Below are 21,626 nucleotides of genomic sequence, written 5' to 3' on the forward strand. Positions count from 1 at the left end.
GCTGTCGCCATATAACCCTGCCCTGGCTCCCGGACACCCTCTCACAGCCCTCCTCCTGGTGTTTTCTACAACCCCCCTCCATATTGTTTATATCCTACTCCGGGGCTCTCTCCACTACCGGTATCCACCCCTCCTGGCACAGTTACCCCCTTGGCCCACACACTTACCGGCCCCCGGTGCCCTCCGCCCCCGCCATACTCCAGAGCAGTCAGCGTGACTAAGCAGCAGGACCCAGCGTCACAATAACCGGCTGGGGGCGTGTCCCGTGTGAGGTCACAATACCCAGTCGGGCGGGCCCTGGATCTCGGTGCTGTCGGAGAGGGGGAGAGTGAGGATGGCGAGCGCTGATTGGCTGCGGCGCACGGGGCTGTGGAACGTTCGGGGAAGTGAAAGTTCAGCCAGGGCAGCTGATTTCTGTGCGCGCCCGCACCATCACAGCGAGCGTGCAGGTATTTCTGCACACGGAGCCCGGGATCACCGTGTGCGTGGGCCACCGGGATCACCGTGTGCGTGGGCTTGTTCACCATATTCATAAAGGCGCAAAATGTATTCACAATTGTGTTGGGCAGTGTATGAAAACAATGTTATATATTAAGGATAGATTTTTAGGATGATCAATTATTCTCTTTATCAAATGACACATATATATATATACTTCACAAATGTACTTTGTAATTGATCTATATCAGTACTTTGAGAGGGTGGTAAATAAGTGGAACAGTTCACCCGCAGAAGTGGTAGTGGGTAATACAGTATAGGAATTTAAACATGCATGGGATAGGCATATGGCTCCTGAATCTAAGACGAGACCGACGACTGATTAAGGTCTTAGGACGGCCGAATGGATCTGATCTGCCGACATGTTTCTATGACTTTGTGTTCTGTAATGAGAATGCTTTTTAGATGGTTAAAGGGGGAGCCTGGGCCACCACTTCTCCCACTCATTTGGGGGGCAAATATGGCCCTCGCAAGCTGTTTGGGGGCAAAGGTGGCACTTCCAAGCTGTTTGGGGCAAAGTTAGCAGGGAGGGCCCCATGGCAATTGTTTTCTAGTTTTGCCCCTGGTTCTTATAATGTATAGGTAATAACAAAAAGGGGTCTTTATTTGCAGAAATTCTCTGACCTCTAGCGCACCTTAAGCGTCCGAAGTCCTGCATGGAAACACAACTGTAGTGAACACGGGACCTACACGGGACCTACTGCAGGTAAATCACATCGCGGCAAACCGGAGCAAAACCTTCTGCGCGTTCTCCTGCTCCTCTGCTTAGGTAACCGGACCCTCCGTAGCGAACCCAACTGACCGCACAAACACGACGACTATAGCCATCGAAGATAAAAAATGATTCGTTTCCCCATGAAGCTTTCTCGGAAAATAGTTTTCAGCAGATATTTGGATCCCTGCCCACAGATTCCCAGAAGTGATTTCACGTTCTCAGGTATCCTCCAGGTATAAGCACCAGACCTCGTCGTAACCTCTTAGCTGCCGGTAAGAGGTATTTTTTTTCCAAGAAAAATGGTTGTTTAGAGTCCTTCTTTAAAGGTACAGAGAGGGGAAGCTCATTCTTATCTCACTCATTGACTAATTTACCTGGAGGGTCATAAACAGTTAATAAATAAAAGACGCTTTGTCAGGGTTCTCCTTAAGAATCGTGGAATTAGGAAGCCGGCCTGTCTGCGATGACGGGGTCTTGTCCGCTAAGTGGTTCGACCGCATTACCGGGAGAGCGGTGTTGGGTGAGATGAGGAGACGGTGTCGGTGGGAATCTGCGGCAGACGCTGAGTACACTCGAGAAGATACTCAGCCAAAGAAGGAGCCCTCGAGACGCCATAACCCACGAGACGTATAATATTATTTATTATTTCATTATGAAGAGCCAAAGCCAGTGACCATCTTCTGCAAGAAGGGCTGAGCTGGCCCTGCATAATGAATAGTTAAATCAATGACATGGCTTTCACCTCCCAACTTAAACTATGCATTATACAGGGCCAGCCCCCTTTTTTTTTTTTTTTGCAGGACCACCTCACTGGGTTTTTCCTTTCATAAACTTTTTTTTTTGGATAACCCCATATTTAACACCTTCTATTCCCTAAACATCCCGTTTGTTCCGGGGACTCCTACGTGGATTTGGAACCGTATGTTTCGCATTTAACTCAAACATGAAACTCTCCGGATACGGGGAGAAAAAACTTGCCGTCAGCTGGTTGATGAGTCATCGTGACTTTCTTCTTCTTCTTCTTCCTTATTGTGAAGGTAAAAGTGCAGAGGGCAGAATACCAAGCATTTATTTCTTTATTTTTAAAAGTAGAGATACCAAAAACAAAAAGAAGTAAAAAAAATTAAAAACATTAAATAGACTTTATAGTAAGATAAATATTTTAATTTTTATTTTTTTTTAATATTTTCTAGAATCAGCTGAGATTTCTTATTTTGAAACCAGCGCAGCACCTTGATGTAAATATATCCTATGTTCTTATCTCATACGGTTGATGGTAATGTCTGCCAATCAGCTGGATGGTGATGTCCATGCCGGCCCAGACTGGCTGTCGGGCAATCTGGGCAAATGCCCGTTCTTTAGCGTGCAGCCGGAAAAAGTGTAGAAGCGTGGTGTCTGGCTGCGTGTGTCTTTTACTGTCCAGTGGCTTTAAGGCCCGAGGGCCAATTGTAATCCCCAATCCGGCCCTCCATCCGTTAGGCACTGGGGGGGGGGGATTTCTGAAGCCAAACAGTACCTGATTTAGCATTGAGCCAGGTTCCCAGCTTGCTCAGTAACGTCCCATGTGCGCCAAAATCCGAGGATCCCTAAACAAGTTCTTGGGGTGCTATACTGTGTTATAGAACCTACGCACGTGTGCGTTGTCAGAGCCGGGCTGGGGATGAGTTTTTACCCATCGTACGCCGCTGCAGAATACGATGGCGCTATATCAAACAATAATAACACTTACTCTCTGGATGGGCCCCTGTGCGAGAGAGAATTATAGCGTTACGCAGAAATCCGGACATCCACGGCCAATAGTAGGAAGTCTGCCAACTGCGCAGGATAGCAAGTAGTAAAATAACGCGTCCAAAACCATTTCAAGAGTCAAACAGCCTCGCAAACGGCGAATGCAGAAAACCCAACGCCCGCTGCTCCTCCACTCTCTGTGATTGGTGCAAACTTTGGATCCGAGTGCAGCCAATCACTGGCAAGAAATCTCTCTATTTACGCGAACCAGCCCGATCATACATATTTCCTTTGAGTCACATGATCTCTACAGAACCCTGCAATTCATATATACACTGCATATAAATGTTATATATGTTAAATATACAGTAATATATATATATATATATATTACTGTATATTTAACACCATGAACGAAAAACGGATTTTATGCATATTCAGAAGGCTTTATTTTGTTTAAATAATTGGAAGATTGGTAAAGTGGGCTTTTAGTTTAGACAGAAGTACACGTGGCTACCTCCTGTAGCTCGATTATGTGTAGCTTACAAGAGAGAGAGGGGGATGGGACCGAAGCATTTAAATACTTAAAGGGACTAAACAAAGTACAGGAGGGAAGTTTATTTCAAAGGAGCAGAAAAGCTAGAATAAGAGCTCATAGTCTAAAACTAAGGGGTCGGGGTCTTAGATGTAATGTTAGTTTTACTTTACTGGTAGTTTGGTAGATAAGTGGAACAGCCTCTTGGCAGAAGTGGTAAAAGGCGAATATAGTTAAGGAATTCAAATATGTATGGGATAGGCATATGGTTAAGGCCCAAACCTGAATAAGGTCTGAGTCTTTTTGCTGTCACAATCTGTGTTTTTATGTTATATGTCCTAATTCTGCAACTAGCTTTTTGGCAACAAAGAAACCAACATCATTTTACTGTGCAATGGAATTTAATAATTAAATATACAACCGAAAAAATATGTCTAGAGATGTAGGAACAGACTTTCAAACACGGACATTCTGGAGCCGGTAGAATGTCTGGCTATCTAACGATGTCATCTGATCACACGGTGACATAATAGCCAGCGCTGGGCTTTCAGTGGTAACATCATACAGACTATGCTGGAGACAAGTGGCCTCTAGTGGCCGCAAAGAGTAATGCGGTCATTACCTATAATAATGAGGAGTCAGAGGGCCAGGACTCTCAGACCAGATTATCTTCAGTGAGGAAGGCCGTGGGGTTTATGTTTTATATCCATTCTTATCACAGATGATCACCTGGTATCGAAGCGCAGCTGTTTTTATATTAGCTAATGTCTTGATGTAGCAGACTGGGGTGTGTGATTCGGCCAAAATACAGTACTAAAGCCTCATGCTTATTTAATGTATATATTTGCAGGTTTGGATTTAAGAAAAACATTAACAAAGAATTGCATTGCCTGTGGAGGGGGCAGGGGAAGAATGCAAATGGATGGAGGGAAAAAATGGTATCTTAAGGGGGATCCTCGGCATTCATATGATTTGATAGATAGATAGATAGATAGATAGATAGATAGATAGATAGGACTAAAATGTTAACTGTGATCGGCTAGCAAATGGCAGAGGTTACTTTTATAGCTTTGAAGTGGAAAGGCGAAGAAAAGATGATTAATTTGCTCTGTAGAGGATCAGATAGAACCTGGAGCATGGCAGTCCCTCTGTAAGGCATTGTGAGATCAGCTCACCATGACATCACAATCATGACATCACGTTGAATTGAAAGCTAGGAATGACTTGGCAGCCAAGATGATTCTAAGCATGGAGTTTTCACAGATTCAGCATATTTATTTCAACTCTAATACTTCATGAGGTCAGATAATAACATTGTGGCTCTCTTTTTTTTCTGGAGATTTGTCAGGGACGTCGGTTTAATATCCATCGACTCCTGTCCATCATACCAGTATGGGTGGGGGAAACGTCTATATTTCTAACTCGTCCACCACAGAGTTTCTTCCGCAGCAGAAACTGGGGTGAGCGGACAGATATTAGCCAATAACTGGATTAAATGGTTTAAATGGGTTCTGTTGTTGAATTTATGTAAATTGCAGTACTGTATTATTCCACAAGGGGGCTCTCACTCTGCTTCATTTATGTGCTAATATGTAAGGAGATTATATGACGACATAAATGAACGATGTCACAAATCACAGCCGTACCCTCTAGAAAATAAGTCTTTTGTCTGTCTTGAAACGTAAGATTAATGGGCAACGGCGGAGTCGCCTGATATGGACTTTGGGGGTAATTGTTATTTTTGAGTTATCTGTCTGTGCTTTATTATGAGGCATTTGTCAATATTAAAAAGGAATAGCAGTATAAAGGTGGAAATACGTAGCATCAGACACTCGAATAAAAAGGCGGCTTTGGGAATCATATTCTGGGGAGCACACAAGGGCCACATACAATAGTGAGGGGCCACTTATAACCTCTGATGAGGTGGATGGGGGCCAGCGGGCTTGTATCTGTGATGTGTATCTTAGAGGTTATTATCTCTGCCGTTTGTTTTGTATCCTTATCTTATCATTTAGATTGGAGTTGTAATAAATAACTATACATATATTTAACTTTACATTGAAAAGCAAAAAAAAAAAAAAAAAAAAGGCTTAATTTGAATTAAAATAAAAAACTAGTGTTAATGTAAAGCATTTTTTGTTAAAATTCCAATTTAATCATTCCAAGAAAATCCAGGAGTTTGGCAAATGTATTTATTGACAATGCAAATGATATAAGTCATTCGCTAACACAGAACTGCAAATATATATCTATTTACAATGTAGCTATATATACATAACTATTTACAACGCCTGATATTTCTTACTGCTGGTTTCAGGGCTGGGGTTTTATCCCATAACTCAATGGCACAAATGGGTCTATTCACTAAAGGGAGAATTGGCGGGAGAGCTGTGTTTCCGCTCCTATACATTATGAGGGTCCGTCCCCAGCGAGCTTCTGCTGCAGGAAGAGCTTGGACGGCCCCGTGTAATGTATAGTTATATTACCAGGATTTATTCACAGCCTCCTTACACATTGAATTATGCATTTTACAGGGCCATTCGACTTCAAAGAGACAGTATACTCCCCAAACACTGCAATTGTAAGCTCATTGTGTTAACATTAATATGTAAGCTATTAAAGTCACCAAAGGGGCAGCTGATCACATGTATGCCAGCATCAGTGTTCATACAGCATGCGTGTGATTGACTGCTGCTTGATTGCAGTGGCTCGGCTCCCATTGGCTAGAATGGGAGCTCTACTGAGCATGTGCAAGAAGTGTACTGAGGAATGCTCATTGCTTTTGGTAAAGGCGGCTGTGGGAGGAGTTATATGAGACAGAAGACTCATTGTCTAACTCCAATAACTAGACTGTGCTGTAAGTGTTCTGAGAAGATGCATTTTTTAGTATAGATTTATGACCTTCCAAAAATGAAGTGTTTTATTAGGTTTGTCTCTGTGAGTCGGTGTGGTGCCTGAAAAAAGTTTTAATACGCCACAGTTTTCGACACGAGGGGCTTCACTGGGGTCGGAGTCCCATTTCCCGAAGACACCGTGGTCTCCAAACCTTCGTGTTTGTGGGATGACTTCTCGGACCGACTCGTGCTTCTTTCGAGGATGGGCAAGATGCCGAATCTCCGCCTGGTCTCGCCGTCTTCCGTGGCTATGCACAAGAAGCAGATCAGTTTAAGGATGGCCCTCCTGATGTCTCGGCTGGTCAGCGTGTAGATAATAGGGTTCAGGAGCGAGTTGATCATGGCCAAGCCAAGGAAGTAGTCCGCTTTGAATAGAATGGAGCAAGAATTCACCTCGCACGAGACATCGAACAGGAGAAGCACAAAAAGCGGTAGCCAGCAGCCAATAAATGTGCCGACGACGATGGTCACAGTTTTAAGGAGAGCCATGTACTTTTGGGACTTCCTCAAGGCGCCCTTTCGCAGGGTGCCCAGTCTCTGACTGTTGTTCTTCACTATCCGGTATATCCGCAGATAAAGGACCACAATGGTGATGAGGATGCCCAAAAATATACTGATGCAGACAAGGATGTAATCCTTGGAATACAAGGGCAAGATGGTGGAGCAGGAAGGGAGGTTCTGGATGCAGTTCCATCCCAATATTGGCAATATACCCAGAAGTATGGCGACCAGCCAGCTCGCCCCAACAAGCAGGGCCATTCGGCCCTTCTTATCTCCACTGTAAAGCTTCATACGGACCATGGTGATGTGCCGTTCGATTGCTATAGCAAGTAAACTGAATATCGATGCGGTCAAAGTGATGAAGACGCCTCCCTCCCTAATAAACCACATGGCAGGCGTCAGGCGCAAGGTGTTGGCGCCAGACATCACAATGTTCACCATATACGCCACGCCGGCCAAAAGGTCCGACAAGGTGAGATTCCCAAGAAGGTAGAACATGGGCGAGTGGAATTTTTTGTTGCGCCAGATGGCTAAGAGGACCACGAGGTTCTCCAGAACGATGAAGACGCAGACCACCAAAAACACCACCGCTTCGGCTTTTAATCCACCCTTGTATCTGCTGGTGCTTAGCTTTCCTGTATAGTTGTAGTGTAGGGAGATGATGTCATTGTTTTGATATTCCCGGTAAAACCGACTTAGTCGATATTGGTGTGTTACAGGATCCATGGGGCGCTCTTTCCCTACTCCCTATTCCCAGTTCAAAAATCCGAAGCCGAAGGCAACTACCGGATCATTTTAAAGCAAAGTATTCGACCGCTGATCTCGAGTCCAAAAAGAAATGGTTTAACGATCCCAGTGAGTGCGTCTGTCACTTCCAAACAATAAGTCCAGGCCTCTAAAAAGGGAGAAGCTTATAGTGTTTTAGTAAATCCCCTTATAGAGGCATAGGTGACGTTGAACTGCATTAGCGCCTTCGCCCTGCTGCAATCCCCTGTTGTTGCCACTAGGTGTCAGTGTTCCTTCATAAATCCATGGCTGATGTCATAATCCACGCAAAACTTCAAGATTCTAGAACAAGAAAAAGTAAAACATGTGATTTTTAATGTTATATGGTTTGTGTTTAAAATGACCTTAATTTTTCTCACAAAAAGTAACAAGATAAAAAAAATAAGCACCGTATGAAGATATAGATATTTCCCCTATAATTAGTTTCCAAATAAGAGAAAAAAACAAAACCCTTAGTAATTATTTAGTAAAGTTTTGCTGGTAGGAAAAGGTAAAATGATCAAACCCGATCACACCCCATGGATTATTAACTAAATGAGCTTAATCCGTATCGTCAATCTCCACACAAAGGCTCGGTAATATCACATTGTTTGCTTTGTGGACCCCACGCACACTCTAATAAATTATTACCGTTCCGATGAGTCACAAGCTTTCTAGTTGGTTTAGTTAAACCTTTATGGTGTTTATCGCCACCCCGGGTTTGAGACCCAATAAATATCTTTCCATAGAAGGGATGGAATTAAGCGTGGATCTTCGTTTCACATTGGAAGCTCTGCCGGCCGGTTCACCAAAGCGTGGCCCTTACGTGGATCTAGGTTGGAATTAGAATGTGGAGTTGAGTCCCAGCCGTGGTCTTCTACAGAAAGAGCGCCCGTCTTGTGTGAATTCTGTAACTAGGATATCATTTGATTTGGAACGCCCGTTAGGTACCGCTTCACACCACCAATGAACTAGTATGGTTTATCTGATACTGTGAGGGTAGTGGATACGTGGAGTATCCACCCGACATAAGCAGTAGAGGTTAGAACAATGAGGATGTTTTAGCATGCATGGGATAGGCATATGGCTCCTGAATCTTAGACGAGGCCAGGGAAGATGGGCAGACTGGAAGTACAATCTGCCGGCAGATTGTATGTACGTTGTGTGCCGGCTGTGGGTGATGGGAGGAGACGGCGTGTGTGTTGCAGTAATCATTAGCTGCAGCGGTGGATCACTTTCTCTCCAAGAGCTCAGGACTCGGTGTTACTCATTAGAAGAACACGTCCCGTCATGTTAGCCTCGTAATAACTTATTATAACCGTGCGTCATCGGACAGAACAGGAGAATATGTGCTCTTCAAACCGGGTTAGAGGACCTTTTAAGAAAAAAAATGTATATGGGGGCTTCTAATGCATTTGCACACAGAAAATGTGATGGGACCTCACAGCTGTCATATGCAATAAAATACATATGATTGCTGGAGGGTCTCTTTAAAACATAGAAATAAAAGTTAATGTCAGAAAGTACAACTCACAGAAGGGCAGGTGGATGCACGGACCGACTACAGGTCAGAGGGGGTAGTCAATAAGTGATCTTCAGTACCCTTTATGAAATAGGAAGGTAAAGCCTGGGAACGGAGATATTCTTTAAACACGTCTCCCACGGAGCTCTCCTCAATCATTCCTCACCTCCTTCTCTAAGACAAGAAACCTTCAGGAAAAGGAAACCCATTTGTTTTCCTCTTGACCCCTAAAGCGCCAGCGAGAACATTTTACTTCCTCCATCCCGCTACAAACTAATGACTTATAGATACTCGGTATTATTATACAGCGCGGGGGGGTTCATTATCAGTGTATAGATACTCGGTATTATTATACAGCGCGGGGTTCATTATCAGTGTATAGATACTTGGTATTATTATACAGCGCGGGGTTCATTATCGGTGTATAGATACTCGGTATTATTATACAGCGCGGGGCGTTCATTATCAGTGTATAGATACTCGGTATTATTATACAGCGCGGGGGGGTTCATTATCAGTGTATAGATACTCAGTATTATTATACAGCGCGGGGCGTTCATTATCAGTGTATAGATACTCGGTATTATTATACAGCGCGGGGGGGTTCATTATCGGTGTATAGATACTCGGTATTATTATACAGCGTGGGGCGTTCATTATCAGTGTATAGATACTCGGTATTATTATACAGCGCGGGGTTCATTATCGGTGTATAGATACTCGGTATTATTATACAGCGCAGGGCGTTCAGTATCAGCGTATAGATACTCGGTATTATTATACAGCGCGGGGTTCATTATCGGTGTATAGATACTCGGCACTGTTATATTATAGAGTGTCCTTTGCTCGTTTCCTGGGAATTTTAGTGTTTCCTGAAACGTGACAAAAATATCTTAGTTTTTTTTCTTTGAAAACAGGAAAGTTTATCTGTTTGTGCGGAGATAGCGGGCATCCTTTCACATCTCAATATAAATCGCTCTTTTTTCCTGTTCAGGAGACAGAGGGGGCAGTCAGATCGACAATGGGGGGGGGGGGAGTTGAATCCCACGCTTTTAAAATGATTTGCATTTAATTGCCAACGTGGCCAACATTTTATGGTAAATGAGGTAAATTATATATATACAATTATATTAAATGAAATATTTTACATCATTTTATTATTTCTATTTGTGGCAAAATTTGTAATATTATTATAATATTTATTTGTCTTTCATTCAGCCGCATGTCTATCCCACGCATGTTTACATTCCCTCACTGTATTAGCCTCTACCACTTCTGCTGGGAGTATTTTCCACTTTTCTACCACCCTCTCCCCAAAGTAAAAATAATAAAACTAAAGTAATATAAGTAAATAATAATACTAATAATAAACCGCATTGGTTCTATGTGCCATAGAGCTCCATTGGCTTGGGGCATTCTAGAGCGGCCCCCGTTTCCAAATATTTGCACTCGCTCTAACACATGTTTAAAAAATGAGAGGGCCAGGTGCACGATGACACGCACTGGAATCCAGACACGAGGCGGGTGTATAAATCCTAACACCCCACTCACCTATCACCCTCGCGCCCTCCCTCCCTCACCCTCGCGCCCTCTACCCCTCCAAACTCTGCTGGACTAACTCGGCTATCCCTTTTTTTTTTCCCCTCAAATTACCAGGGAAATACGTTTTAGTTTTTTTCCCCAGCTGGCAGTTCTGCTTTATTACACCCCCCCCCCCCCGGGCAATTGTGATGTCATGTCAGAACCCAACAGGCGTGACAGAAGTCCAGCTGAACAAAAGTGACTGTTGGCAGCTATGGGCATCGGTGCGGATCACGGTTAAAACAATCTAGTTTGCCGGCCATTAAAGGGTTAATATTCTGAACCACCTCGGACTGAGCTCGTTAAGAATATTCCCATCAGCCCCCCCCCCCCCCGTACCGTAAAAATACACTTAAAACATTTTTTGTCCTCCGCTGACGGACTTCGTTTTACGCAATAAGGTCCGCTTTGTTCGTTTTTCTTTTATTATTTTAGTCGAATTAAAGCGGAAATCAGCATCAGATTCAAAATTATTTCCCAAAAACATTCTGCTGTTTCCTCTTTTAAGCCCCTCTAGTTTTTTCCCGTAATAGCATGTTTTTACACAGCCCCACATCACCATACCTGGGAACTCTCTGGGTTTGACCCGGCGATTGCCGGGTGAGCGCTGCTTCTCTGGGTCAAGACCCAAATCCTCCGGGTCATGGGGGCGGGGTCTCGACACACCCCGCCCATTTTCCCTTTAAGAGGGGGTGTTTCCCGCTGCCATCAGTAGGCAGTCCTGGCCACGTCCCGCAAGGGAAGGCTCCGAGTTGCCCAGAAGTTCCCAGGTATCAGCCATTTCTATGAGTTCTCGCTCTGTTACCTGACCCCCAATCTACTAGACAAACACCCGACTCCTTATACTGCATGTGGGGAACAATAGAATACCTCAGTCTAACTCACACAGAAATACACTAATTCGAACTCTGACTTAAGTCTATGAAGGATTGGACTTTGTTAGCATCGCCATAAAGCATCAGCTCAGTGTGGTGTTTGAGGTGGGAAAGTCACCCAAAATACTACATGACTGATAAATGGTGTTCATTGGAGCAAAATGAGGTAAAACCAGGTTTTTGTCACTGACCGACATTACTGTATACAGTGCTGGGGGGTTAATACTGTATACAGTGCTGGGGGGTTAATACTGTATACAGTGCTGGGGGTTTATTACTGTATACACCACTGGGGGTTATATTACTGTATACAGCCCTGGGGGTTATATTACTGTATACGGCGCTGGGGGTTATTACTCTATACAGCGCTGGGGTTTGGTCCCGTGTCAGCCTTACAGGCCACCGTAGGAGTCGTACTCCATCACCTTCTCTGCATTCCAGCTCTTGTATAGCACTGTGTACATTGCCGGCGAGCTGAAGCTTATATGGATATATTTAAGGCTATCGCTGACGCAACAAGACGTTAAAATAGCAGATGTAAAAATAAACGCACGGCGTTGGCGCTCAGAGCCGCCGGGGAGACGTCCGGAGTTATTCACAGATGCCAGTAAACGACCTTAAGGGATGTTTCAAACAAATCAGAATGTTGGAGCGTTTTAAATAAACTAGAATTCCGGCCCATCTCGCCCAACCTCTCCGAGAGATGCCTCGCTGCACGGATCGGCAGTGCATTCCGCAGCTTTATTACCCTCACTGTACAGCGGGGCTTTATCTGTACTGAGTGACCAGGCGTCCCCCATCAGATGCTTCCGGAGTAAACAGTGGCGACTCTAGAAACAATATATAGGGGGGGCACACAAGATACCACAGTCAAACTGGGGGGGCATTAATAATTTCCACCATTAAATCATACCACTGAAAAAACACACACACACACACACACACACACACACACACACACACTGCCAAAAGTAATGTGCTATGGAATGATACTTTTGTTATTGGACAATACAATACTTGATCATTCAACATGGGAAGCCTGAAGCCACAATTTAGTACGACTAATCCTTGAAATCCTTTAAACAACACAATACCTTAACTTTTCCACTAAATGATTTCAGGGCCTAATATTAGTCCCTGCTGCCGATATATATATATAAATATATATATAAATATTAGACCCTGCTGCCGATAGCAGGCATAGATCAACACATTAACACACAAACCCATCTTTGCATGTATAGATCAACTGAAATTCACTTGTGATCTCAGCACTGAAGGTATATATCAAATAAACAGAATCAGACATACAAATCCTGTATTTGCAGGTATACAATAATAATATATGAAATGTAGCATTGCAGGTATAGATCAAATAAATACATGGAAACAGCATTGCAGGTATTAATCAACTGAACAAGACATACAAACCCTGTATTTGCAGGTATACATAAATGTATGGAAACATAGCATAGCAGATATGGATCTACAGAAGAACACACAAACCAAGCTTTGCAGGTACAGATCAATTGGAAGTCACATAAAAATACGGCATTAAAGGTATATTTAAAACCCCCTAAATTACAGGGATAGATCACAGGTTGCACACCCCAACCACGCTGCCCACATAGAACCTGGCCAGCACCCAGATAACACACATAACATTTGCCATCTTTGTCCCATCTTGGTCCCCAAGGCTCAAACATCCTGCTAGTGCCATCTTTGCCCTTCCACAATTATACATCTATGATACACACAATCACATTAACTCATGCTCTCCCTCATTCAGACAGTTCATCCACATATTAACTCATGCTCTCCCTCATTCAGGCAATTCATCCATTTTAAGAAACTACACCCCTTGGAGCTTCAAATGAGGGGCTACATGTATTTCTAGGACAAAAGTTGAGTGCACAAATAATGATGGAATATGTCGCTTTGGCTTCAAAATAAGTTTTTTCTATCCATAGCGACATGTTCATTTGTGTCTTGCGCACTCCAGGTTTGTACTAGAAACACATACAGCCCCTCATTTGATGCGCCAAGGGATGTCGTTTTTGCAAATGTGTACTTTTTGTGCCATAATTTAACTTCCTACGTGAGCAGTAATGCCACGTCAAGGCTTCAACCCTAATTACTGATCATTCACACGCCTTTCATATCTCCATTCACTCACAGAAGCACATGCCATACTTTCCATACATTTACTCACAGAAGCACACACCATTCTTTCCCCTTACAATCCCAAAGAAATGATGGTAAAGAGAGAAAAAAAAAAAATCACTTTTACAGCAAAAATAAGTTTTGCAGTAAAAATGCTCCAGGGATGAGATGGTTACTCACGTACCGCACAGGCTAAATGGGTGATTTTAATAATATTTGCAGTTCATCAGGATTTCAAAAATTGCCTCCCTCTACCGTTGGCTAAATTTAACCCCATGATCAAAGGGATCATAGGATTAAAAATGAGTATCGGCCATTTTTAAAAAGGGAATGTGACTTTTTATAGCTATATGATCGCTGTGATAACATTGGCTACCAAAGTGATCATTTAGCTAGAATACTTAAACTTTTTTTTTTTTAAAGTTAAACTACTTTATGTTTAAATAATTAAATTTGGGGGTCTCTAGGCAATTTTGATCTTTTTTTATCTGCCTTTAGAGACCCCCAAATCATTTTTTTTACATTTTTATTTTTTTTAACTTAATATTTTTTATTCTTTTTTTACAATCTATATAGGCGATTACCTTTCCAATGGTATATGTTGGGGGTATGTAGCTGCTTAGATGCCTGAGATACAGGCATCTAAGCAGCATGCCCCCATACCTCTTTAACTGACAATTGTCAGTTAATAAAGTTGCGCGGTGACGTCATCGCGTCATTGCGCGAGACGGCACCGGGCGGATCGGGTGGCCCCGGTGATGCCCTTCAGTGTGAGGGGCAGATCGCCGGGGTAGGTGGTGATGGGGGTTCACAGACCTCCATCAAGGTAAGATAGTGCTAGCGACGGCATGGTGCTGTCGTTAGCACCTGACTGGGACTGCTAGCGACGGCACCATGCAACAGGGGGGGCAAGGAATAACCTAGGGGGGCAATTGCCCCCCCCTTGCCCCCCTGCACCGACGCCACTGGGAGTAAATAAATCCGATTTAACGGAACATTCTTTATATCTGAAATCCCCTAAACCTCCTGAACTGACGGGGAATTTGGCGAGCGCTCACTTCCTCCCGCTCCGGATCCAGTCAGGGCTCGGCTTGGAGCCGTTTGGGCAGATAATGAATTCTATCAGAGCGGGAGAGAGATCCGAAGAACCCGCAAGCGCACGATGCACACAATGAGTAAGAATCTAAAACATGCACCGAGAGAACACTTTCTCTTCCACCCAACTATCCTGATTGAAGCGGGACAGTCACGATTTTTTTTACGCTGTTCCACCGACCTGCCCCGATGTCCTACTTTTGTAGGCAATGGGGATCATGGGCTGGTAAGGAGGTTTAGATTATCCAGCCTGACAGGCCCTGACAGGCAACATATTGAAGGTAGGGGTCCGTAGTCCTACCCTCCAGCCCTGCCTCAAACCATGTCCTGCTCACCTTCAACTCCCCCAATAAAGGCGTCCTGTTTTGGTACCTGAAGTATTGAGGACGGGGTAAATCATTGTCTACCTTCCTTCAGTTTCAGTTCCCCAACTTCACTGTGCATTACGATGGGCCATCGCTGGCAAGTTTCTCCTGCAAAAGGGATGATTTTCAAGAAACCTTACTGATTTAACTATACATCATACAGGGCTCGGAGATGCTCAGTCCTGGAGCTGAACTCATCCGGTCCATCAGCACTCGGCCTCCCGCATACAGTATACTAAACCCCCGCCATGAAATGAGTAAGAATTCACTTCTCTCTGCCATAAAGCGATCAGCAAGTGGTGCTCGGGGGCCGTTTAGTTTATAATGGAACACAGCTTCTTCACACCTGCTACATTTGCCTCCAGTGGCGGGGCTCCCAGGTATAACGCTTTGGGCGCTGGCCCTTTACGTTTAGCTCTCGGGTCCTGGCCCGAGCCCACTCAATGAGCCAAGTTGGTTCCGCTGGTTTTGTAATCGGGCAGATGCACTCCTAGTGGTTTTATGACTTGCATCATACAGTTTCACAAGATTCAACCTGAAGGATTGCAGTCATCTCTACGATTCCATCCGGCAGAATTCTCACAATAACATTTTACCCTGGATTTATATAAAGATAATTCTCAATACATATAAACAGTATATACTGTACACATACACATATACATACACACACATACATATATAGATATACATATACTGTACACATACATACATACATATATATATATATATATATTATATATACTGTACACATATACATACATACATATATAGATATACATATACTGTACACATACACATATACATAAATATATATATATATACTGCACACACACACATGCATACACACACAATATATATATATATTATATATACATATACTGCACACATAGACACATGTGTATATATATATATATATATATATATACACTATACACACACATACATACCGTATATACATAAACACACACACATATATACATTCAGGTTATGTTCGCACACATTCCCCTCTTGCAATCATGGGGTTAATGCAAGGAATGGCAAAATCTTTTTTTATATGTGTATAAAGTGCTTAATTAAAGAATTTGTCCTATATTCATTGATTTAACTGGCATTCATCCCATATTTCTGATAAATTACAGAAAATTGCACACAACTTCAATTTGAAGGATCTTTCTCATTTTTGTTTTTTTTTTTTCGTTTTTTTTTAAAATAATTTATCCCAAACATATACTAACGCAGTATTTTTTAAATCAAAATTGTAATACAATTTTCTACCAGTGTCCCTAAAAACAGGTTGAAAATGTAAGATTTTTAATGATAAATTGTGCAGGATGAAGTCATTATTATTATTATTATTACCCATAGCCCCATGATATTCCGCGGCGATGTGCAATGAGTAAACAGGACATCAAAAGGATAACAAAAAATTTGGATTTACAGAAACAAAAGGTGAGGGAGGCAGATCTCAAAGGGGCTTCCAATCTTGAAGGAGTTGGGGTATATTACACAAGTGTTAACCCTATAAAAGCCAGTAATTTGACAGGTTCTAAGCGACTTCCACCAATGCGGAAAGAGCCAGTGAAATCTCCGCTTTTGGGTGCAAGAGTCGATTTCTCACCCGTGGTAAAGCAGGTTCATGTCATCACACCTGCATGTCCTTGAATGTAAAAACAGCCCTGGGGTATCTAATTTACCCGAACTAACCCTTGTAGGTGAAGCTAAAGCCCCTTCCGAATACCAGGGCACAAAACACTATGCATTAACCCCGATGTAAGAGAAATGCGACTGTGAATAATGCGGTGGTGTCCACCTGGGCCATCAAATGGTCCCATAAATCTCCACAAAGTTGGCAGGAGAGCTTGCAGGAGGGTTTTTAACTCCCTGTATTCACTATGACCATCCCTGGCAAGAAGGACCAAGCTGGCCCTGCATAATGTATAGTTTAATCAGAAGAAAATGCTTTATATACTAGGCTATCCAAGGTACCCTGGAGCTCAGTGCTGTTGCCCCTTCACCCTGTAAAGTGAAGCCAGGGAGATGAAACTGTAACTTTCCTGCTGACGCCATCTTTAGTGAATAAACCCCTGAAGACCTGCTTCACTGACACCGGGGTCAATTCAGCCACCTGGCTTAGCATTTGCCTGCAAAATACCCCCTGGCTGACCCTTCACCTCCAAACCAGTGACAATGTCCACACAAGCAGAGGGTCCTCTATAAAAAGGGTGTTGTGGAGCAATCACCATAGCAACCAATGGAATTATTCATAAAAATAAGATTCTTCATTATGGCCTCATAGCTCATCATTCTTACTAATGCTGACCTCATAAATAAAGTGATTAAAATAAAAGATTAGATGGAATTTTTTTAGGAGTTACACTGATTCCTTTTTAGCAGATAGCGATCCTTTTTAGTGAACCACCACATCCACAGAATCTCACAAGGTATGGTAACCACAACTGAAAAAGAGACTTCTGAGTCACTAAAAGGAACCAATGCATGCTAAAGACTTAAATGGAATTGTAATAACTGGACAATTAAAATATATGTACATATATAATCAAACGGGAATATTTGAAGGTATTTCACCATTTTAAGCTATTTCTTTGATGAGATCGAAGGCTGCCCACCCACTAGATCCCCGATCACCAGATTCCCGATCACCCGATCGCCTCTCGTGCTGGATCCCCGATGGCACATCACACTTTAAAAACCCATCCGAAAAATAGTATCATCTCAAACGGAAATGTCACAATAAATAAAAAAATACTTATTGTAACAAAGAGAGAATGTTGAGAAATGTTACACATTCTGTGTGTTTCGCAAACCCCAGAATCAGCTGGGAGGGAAAACATCAAACAGAAGGAGGAGGAGGAGGATCGGATCCAGCCGGTGATCACTGAGAGGAGCCGGGGGTTTTAGGGTTAAATGGCTTACCTTGTGGAGTAAGTTTGGAGGGTCCTTCCCAGGGCAGTGCGAGCTCCTGTCTGAGCGCAGATCAGGCTGGGACCTCCTCCACCGAGCAGCAGCCCAGCCCATCACATGTGAATGCAGAGATCTCCCAGACACCCCTGTGAGTGATCGTAACATGCTGGGTGCACTCAGTGAGTGATCGCACTCTCCCAGTAACATGCTGGGTGCACTCAGTGAGTGATCGCACTCTCCCAGTAACATGCTGGGTGTCTCAGTGAGTGATCGCACTCTCCCAGTAACATGCTATGTGCTCTGTGTGAGTGATGCTCACTGTCACAGTAATGACACATACTGGATGCTCTCTCTGAGTGCTCCCTCACCCAATTAGCACGTATTTGGTGCCCTCTGGGTGCTCACTCTCCCAGCAAACACTCACTATCTAAGCCATCACACACACTCTCCTAGGAATCACTCACTCTCCTGGCAACCATCCATTCTCCCAGCATACCCTCACTCTCCCAGCAATCACTCACTCTCCCAACATTCACACACTCTCCCAACATTCACACACTCTCCCAGCAATCACTCACTCTCCCAACATTCACACACTCTCCCAGCAATCACTCACTCTCCCAGCAATCACACACTCTCCCAATAATCAGTAATAGTCTTAATTTCAGTCACCCTTCCACCCTCAAATCCTGTTCTCTCTCTCTCTCTCTCTCTCTCTCTCTCTCTCTCACCCCTTCTCTCTTTCTCATTATCCTTCTTCCAGCTGTTCTCTGAAAATGTACTTCTCATCCCTCCTCTCTAACCCATCCCTGCCCTGCTTTGCCTCTCCCCTGCCAGCTCCTCCACAATCTGCCACCGGGTATTAACCCCTAGCCAACACAAGGGGCAAATTTATACGCCATGCCAAGAAATACTATTTTTACATGGGCTGAAAAAGTCAAATTTCTCGGTGTTCTAAAAGTTGTGCAAATTCTGCATTACTTTTTTATTTGATTCATTTTCAATTTTATTTTTTTATAGTATTATTATTTGATTTCTTTATTCTGTCTAGTTTATGGCTGTTTTAGTATGTGCCGCATGCGCACAGTGGGCGAGGATTGTGTATGTGTGTGTATGCGCTCAGTGGATTGTAAACAGGAGACAATAACACACTTTTACATCACAAAGGGCTATTAACATAGGATTTTTGAATACGAAAAAACTTAATTAGCGGCTACCCTATACCCGGGGTCTGTGGTTATCAGAGATGGGGGTCCTGATATTTGTACTTGTGAAGCTTTATATTAGAGTCCATATATATATATATATATATATATATATCTGCAGATGGGCAATCACAGGACCCCCACTTTTGATAATGGTGGTCTTGGAAAAGACATTGGTAGTTCATTTCTTCTTATTCAATCCTTTTGCGATGTAAGAATATGTGTTATTAACTTTACTGAAACAGGCGGACTAGGTGGCCTGAGTGGGTCTGATCTGCCGTCACATTCTACGTTTCTATAATTGCCCCCTGATTCATCATCTATATCTGCTGATCGAAGGTTTTATGAGCCAAATGTCAGAGATCGGGGCAAGTGCCCCCATCTTGTCCCCTCCCTAGGGTGCAGGATATAACTGAATCATTTTTGGTGCATCTGGGTTGCTTCCTCCAGTGTGTTGTCTGAGTATGAGTTTGTATTAGAGTGTAAGCTCTGCAGGATAGGATTGTCACTGTTAATTGTACTTCCGTGTAAGCGGTAGGTGGCCTGTAGCCTTTTGTGTCTGTGTACAGTATCCCTCTCCAGATGCCGGCAATATACGCTGCCTGGAGACAGGATTTAGACTCTCCAAATCCAGTTAAACCACATTCATGCTTCACAAACGCAGCCGTCACTCCCTCCTTTCTATGGATGCGCCTCCCTCACGCACCCGCTCCCAACCCTAACGCTCCTCCCGCATGTCTTTCATCCAACATTTAGTTTAACAATTTGGGACTAAATGGTCTGGCTGAATGTAATGAGAGTTGTTTCTTTGCAGACATAAAAATGTTGCTTTTAAGTGGAACAGCCACCCAGCAGAAGTGGTAGCGGCTAATACTCTTTGAAGCCAGTTTTATCACCATGCGCTGGTAATGATTACTACCCGCCATGTGCATGGTGTTTATTATCATACGACTGGTTGCCTCCGTGCTGTGACTACTGGTTTTCTATGTCCCAGGGAGTGCATTGGGGATGGGGCCCCTCAGCACAGCGTGCCGCAGATTACCCCTCCCTGTGTAACATCTCCCCCCCCCCTCTCTCCCTCTCTCTCTCTCCTCTCCCTCTCTCTCCCTTCTCCCTATCTCTCTCTCTCTCTCTCCCTTCTACCCCTCTCTCTCCCCCTCTCTCTCTCCTCTCCCTCTCTCTCCCTTCTCCCTCTTTCTCTCCCTCTCTCTCTCTCCTCTCCCTCTCTCTCCCTTCTCCCTATCTCTCTCTCTCCCTTCTACCCCCCCCCCCACACTATCACTCTGGTTCTCTCTCTACTTTCTGTCTCTCTCTTTCTGGATTTTTACTCTCTCATGTTCTCTCTTCACCTCCACCCCTCTGTCTTTCTTTCTCTTGTTCTCTCTCTCGCTTGTGGGATTTTTACTCTCTTTTCTATGTGTCTTTTGTTTCCTCTCTACAGCCTCCTCTCTGTCTCTCTCTTTCCTGACACAGGCATTTTCAGATACCCCACATTCCCCCGTCCAGTCCCTCTGGCCGCAGAGACAGAGCGTGGTTCCAGACCTCATGCATGCGATGATGTCATAGTTCTGTTATTCTGGATCTTGTACCCCGCCACTGCAGCGAAAGCACTCCGGCTGGAGCCGAGAGAAACGCTATAGTATTAGAAAGTAACGCAGCCGGCAGAGAGTTTGGGACACAGACCGGTTCCACATTCTTGGGTCCAAACATATTAAGGTGGCTGTCGTCGTATTGCAAGCTTTGGGTTGCTTTTAAGCCTCACAGAACGGGGCAGAAAATCTTACGTGGAACTAATTTAGAGACATTATATAGAAATACAGAATCTGCTGGCAGATCGGCCCTATTCGGCCCCCGTCTAGTCACCCATTTTTCCTGCTGTAAAGACTCGGACCTTAATCAGTCGTTGGTCTCGTCTTAGATTCAGGAGCCGTATGCCGATCCCATGCATGTTTAAATTCCCTCACTGTATTACCCGCTACCACTTCTGCTGGGAGTCTCTTCCATTCATCTACCACACTCTCAGTAAAGTAAAACGCATAGAATAACATGGAGTCACACAGGTGTTTAAGGTATTGGAGATAATAATATCCCATTCCACATCAGTTGGGAATTCGCTGTTTGCCTTTATAAGTATAGGGGCAGCGACTGCGCATGTAGAATTCCTGGGTAGCAGTGACGGACACTCAACACGCACATAGCAGATATCACGGTCGGGATAGGATGTGAATGGCATTATTAGAGCTATGACACACGGACAAG

The 21,626-nt window shown here is 43.7% G+C and overlaps 1 protein-coding gene across 1 annotated transcript; it reads right to left on the minus strand.

The window, feature by feature from the left end:
* Positions 1-6,442: 6,442 nt before the first annotated feature.
* On the minus strand, positions 6,443-7,558 carry LOC149277917 (sphingosine 1-phosphate receptor 1-like). The gene has a single exon (XM_089502553.1). It carries the CDS (start codon positions 7,367-7,369, stop codon positions 6,443-6,445), a length of 927 nt encoding a protein of 308 aa, XP_089358679.1. The 5' UTR covers positions 7,370-7,558.
* Positions 7,559-21,626: the final 14,068 nt, after the last annotated feature.

Source organism: Sceloporus occidentalis, unplaced genomic scaffold (genome assembly GCF_023333645.1).
Source record: "Sceloporus occidentalis isolate IW3139 unplaced genomic scaffold, rSceOcc1.0.p SCAF_205, whole genome shotgun sequence".
NCBI classification, from domain to species: domain Eukaryota; kingdom Metazoa; phylum Chordata; class Lepidosauria; order Squamata; family Phrynosomatidae; genus Sceloporus; species Sceloporus occidentalis.

Coding starts and splice junctions, on each gene's coding strand:
- LOC149277917 (XM_089502553.1), bottom strand. CDS start 7,369: ATGTTCTACCTTCTTGGGAATCTCACCTTGTCGGACCTTTTGGCCGGC.